This window comes from Hermetia illucens, chromosome 2 (assembly GCF_905115235.1).
Source record: "Hermetia illucens chromosome 2, iHerIll2.2.curated.20191125, whole genome shotgun sequence".
Lineage (NCBI taxonomy): Eukaryota > Metazoa > Arthropoda > Insecta > Diptera > Stratiomyidae > Hermetia > Hermetia illucens.
Window position 1 is genome coordinate 90,349,607 of NC_051850.1, and position 23,198 is coordinate 90,372,804.

General features: G+C 41.9%; 1 protein-coding gene across 1 annotated transcript; it reads right to left on the reverse strand.

Annotated features, from left to right (window-relative positions):
- Positions 1-1,746: 1,746 nt before the first annotated feature.
- On the reverse strand, positions 1,747-23,106 carry LOC119649613 (trafficking protein particle complex subunit 8). Its single transcript, XM_038051833.1, has 18 exons — positions 22,860-23,106; positions 12,854-13,015; positions 12,505-12,796; positions 12,310-12,448; positions 12,094-12,258; positions 11,831-12,037; positions 11,671-11,774; positions 11,531-11,615; positions 11,312-11,475; positions 10,790-11,252; positions 10,588-10,731; positions 10,388-10,535; positions 3,698-3,844; positions 3,158-3,628; positions 2,888-3,098; positions 2,607-2,824; positions 2,480-2,518; positions 1,747-2,423 (listed from the first exon to the last, which is right to left on the reverse strand). Exons 1-18 carry the CDS (start codon positions 23,023-23,025, stop codon positions 1,840-1,842), a joined length of 3,909 nt encoding a protein of 1,302 aa, XP_037907761.1. The 5' UTR covers positions 23,026-23,106; the 3' UTR covers positions 1,747-1,839.
- Between the last annotated feature and the right edge of the window lie 92 nt (positions 23,107-23,198).

Consider the following 23,198-nt stretch of genomic DNA (forward strand, 5'->3'; position numbering starts at 1 on the left):
GGACCGGGGCCCGTCTTGCCTCGTCGACTGAGGTGGACGCCTTAGCATTTCTCCGAGGCTTGTGGCTCAATCCGATCATCATGTACGTTACCTCAAACCCTCCTCCTTTACCTGAGCTTGGGAGCAGCATACTAAGTTAATAGCATGGAGGAGTTTAGGAAGAAAATCGCCTATATCGCAAAAAGTACACTCCACGGTTCGACTTTCTGCGGGTCCAAATTAAACTCATATCACAGCTGGTAAAAAGCCAAATTCGCAACTAATATGCATTATAAACATTATAAAATTTTTGTTAATCAGAATACTTACCGAGAACTACACGAAACATGCCCACTTCCTGCAAAACCAAGATATCCTGCCAACATAAATGCCAATATGCTCACTAAAGAAACGACGGTTCTACTCGCCAGCCCCACAAAGTCGTTAGACACATTCAAACACTTACCTCATCCCATTTACTTTGTATAACCTTTACCCTTCAGCCGCCCAATTATATTGCAGCCGAATGCATTCCAGTCCAAGCAATGTCAACTAGCCAAATTGAAATTTACATTACCACTAGATATACCGTAGCCGTTCGAAGTTTAGAATTCACGGAAATTAGATTAAACAATTTTTAGTTTTAGACTCTCACAACCGTAAACCGTCGGAGTACCAACTAAATTCCTCACCGTGATTAGAGCACTAACCGTTTGGCGCATTACTTAGGCCTAGCTCTCCCATTCTCCCGCCTTAGGGAGCCTACAATTCAGGCAGTGACTTCCACGAAACGGAGGGGAGAGAAAGAACGGAATTGACACCCTGTATAGCACACGAGAAAAGAGCATTTTTAATAGCGGCCCAATGCTCATCGATTTTTCTCAGTATATTGCCGTCCGTTTAGCAAGATAGTTCTTTCAGCGACAGCTCCCCAGCCCTGCGAGATTGAGCCATCATCAGATGGTGATCCGTTTCGAGGCCGATGTCAGCGCCTCTCTTGTTACGCACATCCAGAACACAACTGCTAAATCTACTGCTGTTTGCCAAGTGGTCGGTCTGGTTGCTCGTGCAGTGCCGGTCAATTGAAACCCAATTGACCTTATTGCAGGTTTTGTGTTCGAAAAATGTGGCACCAATGACGAGGCAGTCGAAGCTGCAGAAATCCACAAAAATCACACCATTATCATTACGATCGCCAATACCGTGCTTCCCTTCCCCACCATATGTCTGAACAAGGCGGCGTCAGAGCTCATCTTGGCATTTAATCGCAATATCAGCTTCATGAAGCCTCCCTTGGACTGCGCGTAATTGCTCATAGAGAGTATCTTTCTCCACTATATCAGAAGCCTCCATTGGTGCATAGCACTGTACAATTATGATGCTCCTTAACCTAGAGCAGAACAACATTACACCGGATTCGCGCCTGCTATTGCTCGGCTTTCTAGAATATAAAAGCACATTATTGCGATTGGTGTGGCAACAGGGAGAGAAGTACTCTCGAGGGTTATATAATCTTACTTCACTTAGACAGAGGCAGAATGTCCAGCTTATATCGTTGGAATTCCCGCTCGAGTTGCAAAAAGGGAGCACTCTGAGGACCCTCGCTGCCGTTGTCAAGGAACGTGCGCGCATTCCAGAAACCAATCGCTCGTTGCGACGAACAAGAAAGAATTTGAGTGTATTCTTAAACCCGAACTCACGGGGGACTGACCAAACTAACCAATTTAACAACCCCCTAACCTAATAAACATACATTACATCCCTTAATTTAAAAACACTATTATTTTCAATTAGTTTCACGAACGACAACATTTATTCTAACGTTTATTTAATCTTACAAAAACATAAAACCTATCACATCTAGTACGCTTTGCTTCCCTCTGCTACAACCTTCCCACCATGAAATGTTTCATCTTCCAGAAGACATCGTTTTCCCACAAAATTATTATTGAATTCCCATTGATCGTCATCGTCGTCAATCTCGTTCGAAAGCGATCCCTGATATTCATATATTTTATAGTAATTTTGATGATCTCCTAAATATGTCTTAATTCGATAATCTGCCGTCTCCGGGCACAGAACTTGTTCATAAAGATTTCTGAGCTGAACAAAGTGTTGACCGAACGATATCCGACTAGCTGAAGTTGGGTCCGATATTGAAGCTTTCCACGTAATGATCATTGTCATATGAGGATCCACTGTTGACACGATATTGTTAAATTCCTCGTTGGTGGTAGAAGGTGTAAGGTATTTCGTTTCATTCTTTAGAAGAAAACTGTACATCCTGCCTGGGGGTGGAAGCTTTTCTGGAGTAGGTTTTGACCCGGTTTCTATGGAAGATATTCGGCTGGTGATGTATTGGAGAGGATTGCTAGCGTTTTCTGCTGCTGACTCAACTAAACCGCAACGTAATCCCATGGATTTTGTGGATTTCATTGTCTTGTCTACAATAGAAAGGATTTTAAGAGAATTCACTTCACTCAGCTTTTTAACCTCTCACCTCCAAAGGCGCTTGAAGTCACTTCCATTTCGTTTATATCTGCAAGAAATTTTTATGGCGATATTATAAAACAAATGAATTTTATAAGAACTATTGGTGTTTTGAAGACCAAGAGAACTTAACTTACAGATAAGTTTTTGCGGTGCCAGTTTGTATTTCGGACAGTAAAGGTGAATGGAACTTAATGCGATTTCAGTCATGAATGGATGATGCACTTGGTTCAAATTTTTCAAGTCAATTTCAACTGCCAGCTCATTGGTTACTACGTTGCTGATGATACAATTTGCAGCAACCTGCAAGCTATCGTGAACGTTGAAATCCCACTCATGTCGAACAAGTCTGTGCCTGCATTAAAATTCCAAACAATTAAGATTTTTTTCTATTGACCAGCGTCTATCTAATTATTACCTTATTTTTGGATATCCAGCAGGGGTTCCGTAGTAAATAAGAACCCGTAAGCTAAACTTGCCCTTTGAATACGGCGCCTGTATCCAAATCGGAACAGAAATCGTTCCCTGTGGTTTCAACGGACTTTCATTATCGCCTTTTACCTTGTAGACATGCTGCTTGCGAGTTTCTTTGTCTTTACTAAGGTTTTCATTGGTTAAGTCTTTGAAATCTGTGAAAAATGATTTAACATAACGATACAAGATACAAGTATGATTATTCCCCACTCACCTCTCAATATTGATAGAGGTAACTCAGCACCACCATTTGAGATAGTCATGTAACGTGGATTATCACAGCCGAGGAAAATACTATCAATAAAAGCATTGCCTGCATTTCGCAGGGACAGAGTTACCGGAATAATTTCTCCAATGAGAACGTCAGTAGGGACTTGAGAAAAGCTAACATGTAGCGACGGCGCGGGTGGCAATATTTCTATGTTTAACTTATTATCAAATTGAATCGACCGATCTGCAGCGTATGCCTTCTCCGTTGATTTGATCAACTGCGCTTCAAACCGCAGACATCCTAATAAGCTTCCAGGTTCGTTTGTTGCCGATGTTCTCCCCACTATTCCGATAATTTTCAGTTTTCCAATCAACTTTGGAGTTAGCTTGAAATGTATGGTTCGTTCTTCATGCTCGTTTAGGTGGATCTCTTGGATAGCATTGGCAATAATGGCGGAGCTTATATCTTCTTTCTCTGTGTGAAATTAGACGTTAGGGTTATGTAAAAAATGAGATCAGTGTAAAAAATGGAGCGAATAGTTACCCTTTTCTGTGCATTCCTTTTCAAATAGAATTTTATTTGAGATTACACCTCCGTCATCTGTGTTGAATTCCCAGACAATGTTTATGTCGCTAAAAGTTATGCTGGGTTTAATAGTATTTGCAACAGTTACGCTGATTTCAACTGGTTCTGAAAAGGAAAATAAGATAATAAGATGGTACCAGATAAGAGAAGAACTACTTAATAGCAAATAATTTTTGCTTAAAAAGTAGAGGTTAATAGTATGATGCGATTTTAACGCCCACCACATCTGCTGGGGGAGGGGGGTGGGGGTCGGGGAGACCATCGAGATCATGGTGACATTCCCTGACATGGCGACTCTTGCCAGAAAGTGGAGGGTGTCGAATGAAATCACGATTTTAGATCACAGGCGCATTTATTTCAAAATGGATATGCATTCACTTCTAACCACTCGATTTCAAAATCAGCGGTAGGCAGATTGGGTGACGAACGAAACAGAAATGAGCACCCGAGCTACGATCCCTGGGAAACGCATCAAATGCGTTGCTGCAGTTGAGAGCACAACCCCCGCTCTTTATGCAACTAGTATGAGAAAAGCTTTCATAGAGAACTTTCTCTATTCGCCAAAGAAGGGTAAACACCATGGTAAAACAGGGATTCGGTAAAATAGAGGAAAACGCGAACCGAACTCCAAAGTCTGATTCAGCTATTGAGTGGAATCGGTAAAAAGGTCGGCTAAGCAATCATCATGGAGATGGTTTTGGGAACAGATTTGCTTGAGGCGACTTTGAATTTGGAGGATCCTTGTCAAAGGATGTAGATAGTAGCTGGGTACCCTAAATTTACAGAGCAGGACGTACGCAGAAAGCATGACGAAAAGGAAAATCATTTTCTTGAAGCTCACTTCCCACGGATCATCAAAGCTCGTTCCATACCAGTCGGCACGCTCGAATGGCATCATTCATGCTCCAGTCATAGAGGGAATGGATATCCTGGGTTTACATATTTAGAATATATACCGCGTATGCCTCGCACATACTTATCCTTTTATCTGGCGTGGAATTAATTGTGATTCCCAACCCAGAGATACCCCATTGATCAATATAACTTCCCTTCTACTAAAAGGAGGCAGTACTGCATGAGCACAGGGCAAAAATTTAAAAGACGATATCCAAAAAGGAATACGTCTTAGTCGTATTCATGTATATCGAAGGTGACTTTAAATATGCCTCGTTCGCGTCAATTTGTAACACGGCGAGACAGTGTTTATTGAGGCAGGATGGCTTAGGGACTGTCCACAGGAAGGGACACTTTCGCCTTGGTTTTGGCTCCTGGTAATAGACACCTTGCAATGACTTCTGGACGATACAAAAGTCTTTGTGCAAGCACTTGCGGACGATCTAGCTATAATAATTATCGGCAAGTTTTGCGGGCCTAGAATGTGACCGATTGCATGCAACCCTGCAGATAACTTACGCTGAACGCTAAGAAGAAATCCTGCAGATCGCCATGTTGCTGTAGGATTATCACGAGCTGAGGACATACATATCCACAATAAAATCCATTTTGGTGGCCAAGACTGAACTGAACAGCAGTAAGCTAATTTAAATGCTTGGTTACCAAACATTACGGGAGCAATGAGTACTACCTGACAATTGAAGCTTTCCCAAAGCTACGTCTTATTCATTTCGAAATGAAATGGAAAGCGGCTAACGACGCATATAGGTTTGATATCATTTTACGGTTTCTAGATTAGTATTTAAGAAGATATACTAAATCGTAATGGGATTGGAAGATGGAACTGGTCCGACGTCTTAAAAAAATGCGACCACATTTCAGGGAGAGATGCAAAGGGAGGCTAATTTTTTAAAGTGTTTTTTGTTGAATTTTAAGAACATATTTTTTTTCATATTAGGTACATATTACATTTAGTTGCCATTATTATTGCCTCTTAGAGTGATGTATTTTTTTTAATGTCTGCCACCAATGCCCGAAAAGTGTAACTGGCCTCGTTCTCAGAACCCATCCAACCGAAAAATCTGAAAAAATTTACAATGATGCACCTACATAAAATCTAGGTCTCTCAATAAACTTTAATTCCGATACATTCGCAAATAAAGTTAATAATAGCATATTTTAGAAATTTACCCGAAACCCGCCTTAAGTAATAAAAAAATACACAATTTTGGGAAGTTTGAAATAAACGCAGCCATTATTAACAAAGTTATAGAAGGTCAAAGTTTTGTATTTTATAATACATGAGTTTATCGCAAGTGGAGTTGGATATACCAAATAACATTTTGGATGTTTAGTTATATATGAATGGAAAACTGTGCATAGGAAATTTCTCACAAAATATGGACACAAAACCTTTATACCCAAAGCGCCCAGCTACTGGTATTTCCACTTGTTTTTATTGCATAGATCTTTTACTTAACGATTATCAGGTACAGGCTCAAGCAGCCAAGAGATAATCGCCTTATGTCCTTACGTAATCGATATGTAAATAGTGTATTTATAATTACTTTCCGTCAGTTCCTTCGACAAGTGCATTTGGATTTGTTGAACTGTATTTTGTTTGTAATTAGGGGTGAGAAATGTCCTCATATTCGAAAAGCGACTTTTTAAACAATTTTTTTCAAACACGTCTTTCTTAGAATGTCTTTTTGTGACATTTGCAGGAATTCTAACTGTAAAGTTAATGAGCCGATCATTATGAAATTTGGAGGTATGATCTTCATAAAATTACCAAACATATAAGTTTACCTAACTAGGGAAACAAATGGCGAAAATTGAAAAATTTAGAAAAGATTGCAAAGGATCAAGCATCCACTCAGTATTATAGTTTGGTAATCATTAGCAGCAGGACGCCTACTCAATATACTTACATATAAGAGTTTTGGAAATCACAATGCTATTCAAAGAACACGAATGGCTATCAAACGGCACATTATAATTGTGCAAGACGCTGCTCTACGCCATAAGATCAAAGAGAAAATAAATTTTTAGAAGAAAATTATATAATAGCTTTTATTTGGCTTAGTAATTACTTCTCCTTGAATATAAACTGAAATTATGTATTTTTTCCAAGGGTGACTGATAATGTGGCCACCCACTGTAAATGACATCTTGTTGGCAACAGAAGAATGTCTGAGACAAAAATGGCGGGGCGCACTTTTCTGACAGTCATACAGCGTTATCAGCACTAAATAGCAACAACATATTAAGCCAACTGATGTGGAATTGCCACCAGCTGCGGCTGAAACTGAACGAAATATTGGGTGCAAGGGCACTCGAATATCGCTGGTAATGGGGAAGTTTACCAAGGGTTTTGATCCACAATGGTGGGACCAGAGCCAGTATTCGACATCCGGCTATCCACTGCCAAGTTTGTTCGGAAGTGTGGAATAGTAATGCCGGATCTATAGCTTTGAGAAACCTCAACAAATCCTCACAAATACAAACGTGTGGGTAGGAAGTTTGACTTTATTTGTTTGAAAGCGCCTGCCGGATTTGATGGCACAAATCAAAGGGAATTTGCTTGCCTGCTCAGAAGTCGCTAACGTACTTGCAAGCGAGGAGGTTTGGAGTTTGCGGCAAATGCGGAATGTGTAGAGTTTGTATATGTAAATGGAGAAATTTGAGTCCCTACTAGCAGGAAACCTTTGAGAAAGAAGCCGTGGCTTGTCCCTTAAGAAGTGGGACATGAAAAGCCTGGTAGCGCTTTTAAAGGGACACACACGAAAAAAATTTGGTAGGTGGTCTTGGCTATATGTACCTTATGTAACGAGGACGACGGTTCTGCAGCTGCCCGCCGCACGAAGGTAAGCTTTTCTAGAATGAAGAATCTGTACACCTGCTTCTGGAAGGTGGGCTCAGATTTGCAAAGAGTTTCGGACGCGATAGGCGGGAGGTCACATGATTTTAGGGGATAGTATATTACGCCTAATAAAAGGCCTGGGTCCCTGGAATTCCGCTCCCTTCCAAACTAAAATAAACTTCTGCTAAAAATTAATTTTTACGTATGTTTCTATATAGGTAAGAACTTATTGGATTGTGGGAAACGTTATTTCGTTTTCTAGTAAGCGTTGCTGGCAGAAAATTGATCCAAGTAAATTTGACGTCAGTAAAGGTTTGTCGTTAAAAAAATTCACAAAGATCAGAATGAGTAATACTCTAAAAATGTTAAATCTGGAAAATAGTGTGAGTGTGGTAGTACATACCCTCTAAGCTGTAGAGGCTTTCGATGAGATATAGAAGTCTCACGTTAACCAGCTTTTCTTTTGATTAATTCTTGCTTTGTTTCTTTGAATGATTCAATTTGCTTACCAAGTAATAGTGCACTTTAGAATTACGGTACAGTTCGAATGAAACTTAAGATAAGTCCGAAATCAGACTCGGTGCTCCAGACATGAACGATTTTATATATTTTGTATATTTTATATGCGAGAACGACGATTCCATTAGTGATGGCGTATAGGTCATGGTATTTATGAAGTTACTATGACAGACTATTCTCTTTAAAGAGACTCTGACATTCTATGATGCTGTACGCTAAGAATAGTTCATTCACACGAAATAGACAGTTTTGTATATATATGGCTGCTTGTCAATCCTTGGTAGCAATCGCTCGCGGTTACCTGAAATGCGGTTCAGCTCCCCAAACGACTTTCCGAGACGCCTGCACTCTTCCTCTGCTGTTTTGCGCCAAGTGCTCTTGGGGTGACTCTTTCGTCGGCCATCTTGGGAGAGTAAATTCCATTGCATGGCATAGGCTGCAATGGAATTGTCGCCCCTCCTTAATGTGTGACCTATCTACTGCGATTCCCGACTTTCTATCACATCGCGTACGAATGCCAAGCCTGTGCGCCGACCAAGTTTTTCATTTGAGATAGTGTCAGACCAGCGTACTCCGATGATACGATGTAGACAGGTATTGAAGAAAGTTTGGAGCTTTTGAGTAACAGTGGAGTTCACTAGCATAGAACAATCTCAACTTGATTTTAGTGTTGAGTTAACTGCATTTCCAAATTTTAGACAGGGCAGTGAAAGCGGATCTAACGCGGTTAATACATCGGCCGACGTCTAGTGCGGTGCCACCGTCGGTAGAAACCACGCTTCCTAGATATGCATATAGGGAGAGTGTGATGACCCGTGGTTTTGTTGGTGTTATTCAGTCCGCCTCTATTTGCCTCTCTTTCCAAATCCAGACTCATTTGGCGCCAAAGTCCCTGACCCGTAGTCGAGATGTTTGAGGAAATACGTCATCGTCCATTGAATTCGTCCACGTCCTCTGGACAGGGCAACATGAAAAACGTCACCGATAATAAGAAGAAATAATATCGGTGATGGAATACAACTCTGCTGGAGTCCGCTTTGGGCCTCAAAATCCTCCGAGATTTTACTTTGGTACAGCACGTGACATTTTGTGCCATCATCTGTCGCTCTGATAATAGCAATTAGTTTCTCCGGAATGCCTCTCCTATGTAGAACACTCCATATACACTCCCTATTCACGCTGTCGAAAGTTTCCTCGAAATCGATGAAAAGCAGGTGCAGCGAAGATCTAAATTTCGCGCCCTGTGCCAAAATGATATATAGGGTATTGATGTTGTCGATGTAGGAGGATCTGGAGTGGAAACCAACCTGCTCTCTGTCGACCAAGTTTTCGAAATGTTCTTTGATGCGTTCCAGGATTATTTTAGTTATTATCTTTGAGACGGCAGGGAGCACGCAGATACCCCTCCAATTGTCACACTATAACAGAGAAGATTTCTTTCGATGGGAACATTAGGAACCTGTATATTGAGGTTTGAAATTAAATCAAGACGATTCAAGATCAAGAACGATTGGTTGTAGTGGAATTGGAAAGGTTGCAAACCTATTTTGGCATTGGCATTCTGCTTTTCGGAAGCTGTTTAATAAATTCTCATTTTCTTCAAGCGAAATAAAGTGTAGCCGAAATCATCATCACTAACGGCGGAAAAACCAGTATCCCATCCAGTAATGCTTTAGTGGACAGGTGGTTTTCTATGAATAAAAATACGAATATATTTGTATTCAAATAAGTAAAGATCTTCGTGTTAACAAAAGTAGATGTTGTGTTAAATTACACTAAAATGCTCAACAGGATTTGCCTTTCAAAAAGGTGTTATGTGAGCAGATATGGGTTCAGGTTGAACACGGCATCCTAGGCACCCAAAGGAATAGCCAATTCATATTTCCAAACAATGGAGCTCAGCAGTCACAAGAGGCTCCCTAAATATCGTTGACAAAGTAACAAATGGGTTATTTGATGTCCTTGATGCCGACTAAGCATAATTGATGGCATAAATCATTAGAGAAAATGCACCAGAACATCGTGCATTTATTACAGCTGACCAAGAATCAAACTAAAATCTTTGATGCTACCATCAATATACAGGAAAGGTAGCAGCAGTATACGAGTCGCTCAAGTGTTCAGAAAATTAGCTACCGAAGCATTAAGATGTAAAACCTCATATTGGATGTACTCATCCCTACACATTATGGGAGGATTAACCCGCAATTAAAAGCTCCGGAGCAGTTAACTTTTCAGCCACTCCTCGTATAATTTAAATTTAAATCTTTCAAAAGTGCAAAAGCATCGATCAAATTTATTAAAAGTTTTGTTTGTTAAAATAATTTGTGAAATGTGCGAAAATATTTCTAAAAGAAAAATAAATAACATACCCCCATGGATGCACAGTGGATTATCTGTTGTTGGATTTTCTGATGTAAACAAACATCTCGAAGGTTTGAAAACAATAGGTTTCGAAGAAGCTGCTTGCACAACCATTTCTTCCAGTTTTTGCCATTTAAATTCGTCCTTCAAGTTTGACTATAAAAAAAATTTTCAGATGCGTTTTAAAATATCTATTTTGATTACTAACATTCACATTGATGTTGGTAGCCGGTACAAAATGTGGGTTTGCCAAAGGAGGATGGGAGGTAACAAGCACTCTTATGGATTTCTGTACAACTTTGGGTAACGAAATATCCAAAAGTCCGATATCCGGATTCCGTTTTATGAGTTCCTGTTGAATTTACAATTTAAATAACATACATGAAAACAAGTAATATAAAAAAAAATACTTTTTGAGTTGCGATATACTCCCTTAAAAATGCTGCCTGCTGCACTGTATTTTGTAAACTTGTGGGACGCAGCAAATGCGCTAGCGCATTACTGGCCACGTCTAATTTCTTCAGTGTAACAGCTTGTTTGCCGATCGTGTATTGAATGTGGTCTTCAGCAAGACTCCAACCTCGTTCGTAGAATACTTGGTAAGCTTGTTGGTAGCACCGGAACGCGTGCTTTCGCTGGCCGGCACGCGAATATCGATTGCCGGAGAGAACTATATGGAAAGCATATTTGCGATGCATTGACGGCTGAGATAGAAGGAAGCAATAAGCAGCTTGTTCTAGTAGCAAAGCCGATCGGAGATCAGAGTCCTCGCTTGTCATTCGAATGAGTTGCTTCGCTGCTTCCCCATATAGCTTAACGGGTTTCAAGCACTCGATGCTTAGAAGCGTCGCACGAGTTGCAAATTGGGGCAATCTAAAAGCAAGAAAAACCGTCATATATCTCTCCTAAGCAAGAGTTAGACCAGTAAGTACTTGCAAACAGTTAGGTAGCAAACAATTGCATCTTCCATATAATCGTATGTTTTCCTATTCGCTGTTCCCATCATAAATGCAGCTAATGCAGCCATCTCCAAAGCACCCGCATAGTATTGCCAAGCTGAGTCTGCGTTAAAATCGCGCTTGGCTTGATGATATGCCTAGAGCCCACGAGGTGAGATTATTCTTAAGATAGTAATATGTTTCTACCCTTACTTGAAATGCTAAGTTGTAGTGTCCAAACATGAAATATAAGTCTCCGAGTTTTCGAGTTTGCAGCTCTGCAGATTCGGCTGTATATCTATAAAAACCATACATTACGCGAAACATAATTATTACTCAACAAAAACTTTTACATCACGGCATTTTGCATGCTTGTTCCGGCTCCTGGTTTGTTCGTTACGAACCACCGTTTTGTTGCACTTAATAGAGATTTACTCACTCCCTTTTTATTAGTGATCTACAAAAAAATATATATTTAATATTGTACGGATCTTTTTTTTAAAACTAGCTGACCATGTCATTGAGATTGCCCACCAACTTTTCAACGAAGGGGATTAAGGCCCGCACTGTATAATCCTGAACAAAATGCCTCAAGTTTTCAACATCGGTGGAAGTTAGGAACATCCCATGCGGTGCGTCGACATCGATTTCTGATGCCCAAACATTAGGGTTCAAATGTTGTGAGTTGATACTCTCACTGCTTGTGGAATATTTCGAATGCTGCATTGAAGAATAGGAAATGAATTAAAGCGGCTGAAAACATATAAAATAATTACAATTGCTTCAGTTGCTTGTTCCTGCACGGGGCTTAGTGGATGTACAAAGGATTCCGCCTCAGCCTGAGATGCTTCCAGAATACTCATCTGAACAGCAGGCATGGAAGTAACTCCAGACATATCCTGTGGTGTTTTCGGTGTACTTCCTTGATCTGACTGCGGCTCCTGAAAGTTAGACAGTTAGACAGTGATTCGATACCCAAGAATTAATTTTACTGATTTCGGTTGTCGTTTTATATATCTAATCCACGGATCAGGGCATTCTGTTGGATTCCCACTGACTGAATTTATTTGAACTAGGAAACATTTGTTTTCACCGAATGTCGACTTCAACAACTCAAAACTTTGCTGTGCACTGTGAAATAGATAGATGAGTTGATTCCTTTCCATAAATATAAAAACAATTATTACGTCGAGATGTCACTTAAGGAGCCATCATGCAGTAACACGTAAGTATTAAGGACTTCATTCGAGAACCATTTGGGAAGCTTTTGCGGTGTAACTGTTTGCAACATTTGGACCTTTTTAGTCAATTGATTTGCTGTGTCTAGTATGTTGGGATCAGAAGTCGCCAAGACAATTAGACAACTAAGGAAATGTCTAGTGAATTCGTGATCTGAAGGAAACTGAACTGTTAGAAACGTTTCACGCCAATTTTCAAACCACGGTTCATTAAAAGGGACCTCTATATCTAGTGTTCCACCTATTAAAAACAAATATAAGGAATTTCACGAGTATAACATAGAAGCGGTAAAATTACCAATGTTAATGACTTTTTGTTTATCACAGAAACCATTTGAAACTGCTTCGTTCAGCATTTTCCTTGCTAGTACTGTCTGTGGGGGTCTCCAATTTACATCACATATATTCAAACGAAGTCCTTTTACCGATACGCTGGTGCCTGTGGTGTCTCTGAAATGAGCTAATGAAGGCGAAAATTAATGTGCAAAATATTGGTTTTTATGATTTAGTCTTAGGTTTAACTTTTTTGTTGTTTACATCCTTTTGTGCATTATCACGAAAACTATCATCTTCTTGGACTCCGCTATATTCGATTGGCGGATTTTCTTTACTTCGCCCTATATTAATTTTAGAGGTTTTCTATGATTTCGTTGAAGATAATGTAGCAATACGTCCGTGAAAGCCATTAGAATCGCCCCTGAGCTCGCATTTAGTTTTTTTGGATTACTAAACTGGTTAACACATTCTCCGAACCGAGATTACCAAGTGCTTTCATTCGTCTGTTAGAAAAGACATGTCCTTTAGAGAAATAAAAAATATAGGGAAGTTCTTATAAATGTGTTGATGAAGGTTGTGGATGAATTAGTTTGATGCAACGGTTTCTGTAGCATACATAATTTACTGAAACTTTACACTTTCCCAGTTGTTGAATGAGTAAACAAGCTGAACAAGCCAGAAACGGAAGCTCAATGCATCAGATAAGAGAGGTTTTGTGGATTTTTATGTAAGAATATTTGACTACAAGATGGTTCCATTTATACATAGTTCATAGTGTATGTACGTTGAATATACCCGAAATCTGATTTGATATCTCCAAATGACAAGCTCCCAAAGCCCAACCCCACACTAGCCTAGAAGAAAGAATATTCCATTCTCAAAAGCGATTTTCCCAAGTCTCCGGCTAATATTTGACCCGAAATTACCCTTGATGATTTAGACACTCCTAGAAAAAACTGCCCGGTTGCTCTTGAAGACAGTAGAAAGATGAGCTTCCAAGGGGGTAACTTTATCACACTCAAAACAGATAGTGATGTTTACTTTGTTAACCTAGTCAATGGACTAGATTCTCCAATACAACAATCAAGTCTTCTGAGAAATAAATCTACCCTTGAATTTTTTGCCAACTTGAATAATGTTGATATCCTCACTCTCCAAGAGGGTTCCCGTAAAATTTTTACCCGACAGAGTCCATGTCATCATCATTACTGAAACAGACAATTTAATACCTACTCTAACCATTAATAATAATAACCGTTGCCGTAAAAATCTATATTGGATCAGGGCCTTGAAGTGTGTTAGAGCACTTCATTCAAGACCGTAATGGTACATCACGGTACACTGTAGGAGGCAATGTGGCCAGCATTGCGCTCGCCCGAGACTATTACCCTGATTTGACTCAAGTACTCATTCACAGCTGAAGGGACTGGAATCCGACGTCAAATCACGATACAAATCTCACTGCCACCAGTGAGATTTGAACCGCGACCTTCCGTACGACAGCTTTGTGCTCTAACCACGCAGCTATCTGGACCATACACACACACACTTTAACCATTGTATCGAAATATTTTCCTCCACAGACAGAAGAGTTTTTAAAACAGAGCTCAACAAGTTGATCAACTTCCTCAAAGGCAGTCCTGCTCGAACTCCCCTGGTGATCATTGCACTCCTGCCGAGGGTCGTGCCCTCAAAGAAGTTATCAGCAGCTCCAACTAAACCAACTTTTTCAAGTCTGGCCCGGCATGAACCAACCCCAATAGGCCCCCCAGTCGAAACAAACTCGTTGTGGAACACTTTTCAGGAGGAGATCTCAAACAACCACCACCGACTTATCCTCATTTAGAACAAAAGAATTTCCCAAAACTATCCGCCCAAAATTTGATAAACGCACCTTCATCTCAGACTCTTCAACAACTCTCCTCGTTGACAGTCAAAAAATAACTGAAAATATCATAAACCTAGTCACTCTTTCCACTTTCAAGTCTAACGGTAGAGAACCAGCTCAGTGACACTGGTGGTCTGCACACCTGAAACCTCTTTTCCGGGCAAAACAATAACTATAATAATAACAACTTTAGAACAATGGTGAATCAGGAAAACTTCAAAACCTTTTTTCAGGCAAGCAATAATTGGTTTCGATCTGTGAGGGAGCCCACGAGAAACTCCTGGCACAGCACGTGGATAAACAGCTTCTAAAGAATTCTGGAGTCAAATCAATTGGCTTAAAACTTTTCAGGATCCAAAGGGACATCTCGATGCATGGGACAATAATTAGGTGCCCCCAGTTTCTCAACCTTATAGAAGAACACTATAGCAGTGACCGTCCCTTTGGCTCAGGCAATCTCGTTCGCCTCTCAACAGTTTTTCCCGCAAGTGTTCCAGGAGGTTCTTGATAGAGAGCAGAAAGCGCTCTGCACGGGCACGGATGAGATCATCTACACCTATGTCTAGTGGCTAAACCAAACGGCACGAGAAGTTCTTCTGGAAGCACTACATGATACATGACTATGTCAAAATCCAGCCGATAACTGGCATGAGGTTAAACTTGCCTCGATCCCCAACAAGGGTAAATCTCAAAATGATCTCAACATTTTCTCCAAATCAATGAATGAAATAGTTAAATCCAGGCTTGTCCAAGCTCTTGAAGATCTCCGCCTGCTTCCGGAGAAAAGCTTTGCCTGCAGGAGACACAAGTTCACCACCTTAATCGCTTGCTACTTCACATCGCTATTGACAAGAGCCACAAAAAACATGTTCTTGGTCTACCCCGAGACATCAGTAAAGCCTAGCAAAGAGTGGACCTATCCCTTCTTATACGAATCATGGCTGACATGAATCCTCCCCCTGACATGATTATGCGCAACAGAAAGTTAACCATGCAGGGCCATCACATCCTGGTAAACAACGACATTCCCCAAGGGTGTGTCCTCAGCGCAGTAATCTTCAACATTTATATAATGTTTCTTTTCCTAAACTGCGGAGATTCCCGGGAGGATGCAGAAAACACTCTTCGACTACAGGCGGGTCTCTTCGTTAATCAGTATAACTTCCTGAAACGTTAACCTGGAGAAGTCATGTACGATTGCTTTTGATCGTTCTTGGCTCGATGTATTTAGACTCAATGTCAATAACGTCTATCTTGAGGATAAAAAGTCAATCACTTTCCCTGGAAGAATCATCACTGCCCCTCTCACAGTCAAGGAGCACATTGCAGATATGTTTGGCAAGTTCAAGAAGGCGATCAGGATTATAAATTTTGCCACAAGGGCCACCCTCGACGTAGAACGTGGAAAGTCTTGTGAGTCTGCTCTTTACTCTTTGGTTCCAAAGATAGAGAAAGCAATTTTGAAAGGCGAGTACGCGACGCGGTGCTCGTGGACATTGAAGGGGCTTTTGAGTGTGCACCCTTCCAAAAGCTTTATGATACCGCCAGAGAGCATGGTGTTTATGAATTTAATAAAGTGGATCTACGTTTAATAAAGAGATTGCTGTGCTGAAGTGGGTGTTGATTGTTACCTAACAATGGAAGTGACGAAAGGCTGCCCTCAAGGAGGTGTGCTATCGTCACTTCTGTGGAGTGTGTTGATCGCCGCACTACTATGCGAACTGCAAAATCTGCCAATATACGTTCAAGCTTATACGAATGACGTGGCTGTGCTAGCTGTTAGTCGAGATCTTGAAACAGTGTGTGTAGAAATACACAACGCGGCGTTGATTTGTTGACAGTTGATTCCTCAGACATGGACTTTCAGTAAATGCAAATAAAATCACAATGGTGTTATTTACAAAAATGATGAAACTGAATGGTTTTTGCCTTCCAGAGATGAGGGGTGCAATCCTTCAACTCTCCGAAGAAGCAAAAAATATCTAGGAGTTATTCTAGACAAGAAGCTTCTTTGAAACAAACATGTGGAGGTAAAGATGAAATGAGCTCTCACAGCTTATGGGCTGTGCAGGCGGACCTTTTTCTCGACATCGGGAGTTAGGCCACAGGTAGTAATGTGGATATATGTTGCTATCCTTAGATAGATGTTCACTTATGCATCTGTAGTTTGGTGGTGTGGTGGGTTAAGATGAAAAAAAAGAGATTTGACTGTAAAGTAATCACACTGTGAAGAACTGTGTGTCTGGGTATCACCGGTGCTGAACGCTGCAATGAGAGTAGTTCATAGACTAATTCGGTTAGATCTATGGGGAAACCATGGACATGGGAGCACAGAGCATTGGAAGAGTTATTGGGAGAACTTAATCCAGTTTTCGCAATTCCTTCTGATTCTTGGATCCCCAAACAGATGTATGGTAGAAGATATGAAATTATTTTGAAACGGAGAGAAAAATGAGACGAACCAGAAGAATGCATGCGAAGGGCAGGTACATCGCAATCTGTAGCGATGGTTAAACTGGTTTTTGGGGGGTAGGGTAGGTGAATGCATTTATGCACACAGTGTTGGACTCCCGATTCGGTACGTCGTCGGACTACCAACTAAACACCTCCCCATCCTCAGAGAGCTAGCCTGGAACCGTTTGTCACATTACTTCGGGCTAGTCCCCGAACTCTCCCGCCTTGCGGAGCCTTCAAATCAGGGAATTCTTTCACCAACGGGAGGGGAGAGGAGGAAGGGAACTGTCAGTACAAGGAACCCCCTGCCATCCGGCTCCTCCACCGGTCGAGTTCTATCTTCTTAGCAACGAGAAGGGCCCGAACGTAATGGGCAACACGGTTCCACCTGTCAGCAGTAGTCAGCATCTCTTCGACAATGTTGTCTGGAGTTTAAATAGAGCTGCTGACGAACCCCATCCCACCTTCCACAAGAAAAAAAAGTGTGGTGGGCGTTGTCCACAACTCCACTGCAAAACACACAACCCGGAGAACGCGCCTTTCCAATCTTGTGCAGGTAAGACTGAAAACCTCCATGCCCACTTAAAAATTGGGTAAGGAAATAGTCAGTCTCACCATGCTTCCGATTCAGCCACGCACCTAAGTTGCCGATGAGCCGCGCAGTCCCTCTGCCTCTAGTTTCATTTTGCCAAGAGAGCTGCCACTCGTCTAGAGTGTGTTGCCGTTCTTCGCGAGCAACCACCTCCCTTGGCTCATCTCCCTTGCGCTTGTATATGGCCTGACGCTCCCCAGCAAGAAGGGCAACGGGGATAACTCCCGCGATCACCATTACGGCCGGTTCAGAGACAGTGCGGTACGCAGACGCCACCCGTAAAGCTCCCCGTCTCTGTACTTGCGCGAGGCGTTTACGATATACCTCCTTGTTAAGAGCGCCAGCCCATACTTCTGCACCGTAGAGCAGGACAGACTGTGTTGAGCTCATCAGGAGACGTCGCCTACTAGACGTAGGACCCCCCATGTTTGCCATTAGCCTACTTAACACCGAAACTCCAGCCGCAGCCTTGTTCGCTGCTGCTTGGATTTGCTCAGAAAAGCTCATCTTTGCGTCAAGAATCAACCCGAGGTACTTTACCGCTGATTTTGACTCGAACATCGACTCGCCGAACGATATGGAGTTGGTTAAACTGGATTGAGGGCGTCAAGCAGTCCTTTGATCAACGATTGAACTCTATTTGTAGATTCAATACGGTGGAACTGCTCTGGGTACCCGGTTATTGTGGTGTAGAGGGAAATGAAATCTCGGATGTTTTAGCAAAAGAGATTGCAATTTCCCTCATGTCTGGACCAGAACCAGCAATGAGAGTGTCGATAGCATTGGCTAATGCTGCTTTTAAAACCGGGAAAAAGCTTCGCATAATGACAGGTGGCCGAGCCTTAATGCCGCTAAACACACCAAACGCCTCCTGTCAAAACCAAATGGTGCTCTGAGGTGGCGGGGAGGAAGGTGGGGTGGCAACCCTGTCGGCTGAACCAACATCAAGTGGCCGAGGAGAACTTCCACGTGGTGGCACCGGGAAACGCTGTATCGCATTGGTTTGCTGGCCGTGATGCAGTAGGCGAATGCTCCAAGGCTTAATAAGGGCGATCAGACCCGAGTCTGCACGGGGACTCATCTGAAGTGGTTTCGAAACCTTACCAGGGGTATACTGGTACCATGGGAATCGGGGTAACCCCTGGACTCATATACTTCGTGAGAATTCCTGTCGTATATGAGTACAGCTCGGTTGTTGCGGTTGGGAGCGAGAAGAGACCTTCGGGCCTCGGCGTGGTGTTGCGTTTCAACACGGGTGCCGTACTCCTTAGTTCGGTAGAGATTTAGGTAGGTCTTGCATTCACCAGTATGAATGCTAAGCCATGCACTTGCATAAATTGGTACCGTTGTTGCTTGTCACAGCGGGGCTCTGATTGTGGTCCCAAAATCAATTCGTGTCTTAAGAAGACCGTAGAATTAAGCCTCCACGACAGGTACCTACGTTAAAACCCCAAGGACTTAACTGTCAAAACCAAACAAACATACGATAAAGTTAACCCTGTCGAAAAGCAGGAAGACTTGCAGAAGCATTGTGAGAAATCTGACTGGCCATAGTTCACTAGCTGGGCATATATTCAGAATAGGAATTCTTCAAGATGATACGTGACCATCTTGTAATGAGGAAGCGGAATCCACGGAACATTTTTTATGTGAGTGTCCCGCCTATGGACGCGTCAAAAATCATATTTTTAATGCTGATGTGCTACAACTGCAACGAGAAGCATTACATTAGACAGACTAATCGGGTATAATAGGCCACTAACGTCTGAGTGCTCAGAGGTTTTGCTCCTCCCCCTCCTCAAACACACAGACACACCACCCTAGCAAAGCCCTCAAACTATTTAGAGGGTTTGTCATGCCAATCCTTGACTATGCCTTCTCTTCAGTATTCGCTCCAAAATACCTTGAGAAGAAAATTGAATCGCTCCCTGCAGTCCCCTTGAGGCGCTGTCTTGACCTCACGTGCAGACGTAACCCCACCCCGTTCAAGCATTTCTCTATAATAAACAACTACGAGGGTGACCACACCTCCTTCAGAGCGGATCTTGCCTCACGTGGTGAAATCGAAGCTCAACAAATCGGGAAATCGAAAGCTGGACCATTCAGGTATGAAAGGTTTTGTGCATTTCTTATATAAATACATTTGAGTGTGCATTTGCCTCATTAGTACATAGCATGTATAATATATGCATATATTATGAGATGGTATCCATTTTCGGGTGATATTGGCATTTATAGTCTTAAATTTGCAAAGTGGCAAATTTGATCTATTGTAACTTTGTTAGTAACAGTGCGATTTCCACCAAACTTGGTAGGATCACGCTCTATGTTATAGCCTAAATTGCTGCAATTTCGTGGTGCTAGGATGCGCTTAAGGGGCGTTTTGCAGTCAATTACTAAATATTTTAGTAATATACTATTATTAACGTTATTTGAAAGGATATCGGTTTGGGGGGTATTTTGGGACCTAGGCACCATGTAGTGGCAGCCTCTTCATTTTTTCAGATTTTTGGGTTGGGTAGTTTCTGGGAATGGGTCCGTTAAAGAAATGATCAACCCCCTGCACTACCCATCTTTCCAACAAATGTCAAAACTAAGACCGGCTACTTTTAGACAAAACCTTAAAAATGGGAAGCTCTTTGCTTTACGGTCGACGCCTCAAACATCGGGTGTGCGGTATTCTCAGAGGTGCGAAAACTTTGCTCTGGGCTCAGGGCATGCACAATCTCGGTTCTCTCGGCTGAGCTACAAGCCATGATCCAAGCAATCAAACGATCAGATATGGTTAAGCCAAAGAAAATCATAATTATCAGTGATTCTCGTTAAGCCATTAAGGCTCTCATCAACAAAACTCCAGGCAATTATCTGCTGTCTGTGACAGCTGCGGTGTGAACGAGACGAATGACCACATTATCTTTTAGTGCAACAAGTTCTCTCGGAATACAACAAACCATGTTTGGATCAAGTGCTACAACTTGCTACTTGATCTCCTCACGGATAGGCATGGGCAATTTCATAGAGGAAGCTGGAATCAAACTCTACCTTCGCTCTTTCCTGTCCTGCTCATGTTTTTCCACCACCTTCACCTTCCATGTCAAACCTAACCCCACCGTTTTATTTTTGTTTTAGTCTTCTTTTCCACGCTAGCTTTTGTGTGTTATCTCAGTCGTATTTTCCGCGTTTGTTCGTCTTTTTTGCTTATTTTCCTTTCCTTTCACTGCTGTAAATTGGATTGGATTTCAATCAATCTCCTTTCCCTGTCCTGTCAAAACTGTGAAAATCATCATTTCTACTAATTGCATCATATATTGGGTTGGGGGAAAAGAAATGTCGTACTTTGGCAGTAGATGGCGACACTTAAACATATCTTGTGTGGTACTTATTGCATCGGGTCATATTATACGGCGATTTGAAGACGACAATCTGTGCTACAAGTGTCTCTTTGACAGTGTTGTGATTGTACGTTTCAGTCTCAAGTTATAGCGCGTCAAAAATGGAGTCCATCAAGCAAGAAATTCGTCATATTTTACGTTTTTACTACCTGAGAGTTAAAAATGCAAAAAAAAGTTCTGAAGTTTATGGGCCCGATACTGTAACTTTTCGCACAGCACAGCGTTGGTTTGATTGATTTCGTTCTGGTGTAGTGGATGTCGAAGATACATCCCGTACTGGTAGGAAAATCGTCGTAGAAACTGATAAAATCGGCGAAATCATCCAAGTAGACCGGCATGTGAGCATTCGTTCGATTGACCAGGAACTGGGTATAGACCAATAAACCGTTTGGAACTATTTGCAGAAGATTAGATTCCAAAAGATTCCGAGTTGACGCAAAAAAATCTCTTGGATCGAATCAAAGCCTACGATGCACTGCTGAAACGGAACGAATTCGACCCATTTTTGAAGCGGATCGTGACTGATGATGAAAAGTGGATCACGTAGGACAATCTCAAGCGAAAAAAATCGTGGTCGAAGCGCGGCGAGCCGGCCCAAATCATTGCCAAGCCCGGATTGACGGCCAGGAAGGTTTTGCTGTGTGTTTGGTGGGATTGGAAGGGAGTTATCCACTATGAGCTGTTCAACTATGGGCAGACCCTCAATTATGTGAGCAACTCGACCGTTTGAAGCAGGCGATTGAGCAGAAGCGGCCAGACTTGGTCAATAGGAATGGTGTTGTGTTCCACCAGGACAAAGCTCGGCCTCACACATCTTTGATGACCCGCCAGAAGCTGCGGGAGCTCGGATGGGATGTCCTATCGCTCCACCGTATAGTCTGGACCTGGCGCCAAGTGATTACCATCTTTCTGGGCCCATGCAAAACGCTCTAGGTTCTACTAAGTTCGCCTCAAAAGAGGCTTGTGAAAACTGACTGTTTCGAGTTTTTTGCAAGTAAGGAGGGGGTGTTTTATAAGGGGGGATAATGAAGTTGCCTTCTAAATGGCAACAAGTTTGCAAACAAAACGGCGCATATTTGACTTAAATCGGATAATTCTAAGTATGTTTAATAAAGCGTCAAATTTCGATCACAATTACATTTCTTTTTCCCCAACCCATATCGAAAACGTTGGCATCGAAGGCAACAGCCTGCCATTCCGTTTCTGGCAGGAGTCATCGTAAGCCGGACCGGTTCGACACATCATTGCATTGTTAGCTTGCCGGAACCTCGCGGAACGAAACAAATCAACAACCACAATTAGCCAAGAGCGCAACGGCACACTACAGGACTATGGGACACTGTAGGAAGTAGTACCTCTGCACCAGTGATATTTGAATTGCGCTCTAACCACTAAGCCATCCGGGCACACATAATAATGTTTTCCAAGTATCCCTTGGCAGACCCGTGCGCACTAGTTTTTGCCATCATTTTTCAGAAAACTTTCCTCACCGAATTTATTATTTATTGCCATATCAAATCATCATACAAAGGACTCCAATGGGGGCGGGAGGCGACTTTAGCAAATTCTCGGCTCTCTTGGGGAAACGCGTATATAATTATATGGTTAAGCCACAAAGCTGCCTAAAATTGTTCTTATTATCACGGAAGTTATTTCCGGTGGAGGAAGCGGCGGACTGTAATGTTTAATTGGGAAAACATACCATCATTCGAAAGCTTGCAGAACGGCTGCAGCATCTCCACAAAGGACAAGTTGTTTCGGTAGCACATTTCGTCTGCCTGCGGACTGGACATAACAGCGACCATTGGCGAGAATACATTCTGAATTATTTCACGTGAGCCGTAATTTTGCCCGGTTAAATGAATCATTTTGCGGAAAACACGATTATTTTCACAGGGGTCGATTGTTTTCTTTCAGAAGTGGAAAAAGTCAACTGACAACTCCGTCAGCAGCTGATTGCCAAATGGTCATCGACTTGGGGTGCGTCCGTAATGTTTTCATTTTCAGTAGAATTGTTTTCCACAAAATATATCATTTAGTT

Excerpts from the sequence above, each read along its gene's own strand:
- LOC119649613 (XM_038051833.1), bottom strand. The coding sequence starts at position 23,025 with ATGATTCATTTAACCGGGCAAAATTACGGCTCACGTGAAATAATTCAG. Across the intron at positions 12,797-12,853 it reads ACAAAAAGTCATTAACATTG|GTGGAACACTAGATATAGAG; the intron begins GTAATTTTACCG and ends TGTTTTTAATAG. Across the intron at positions 11,775-11,830 it reads TGGGCAATCTCAATGACATG|ATCACTAATAAAAAGGGAGT; the intron begins GTCAGCTAGTTT and ends ATTTTTTTGTAG.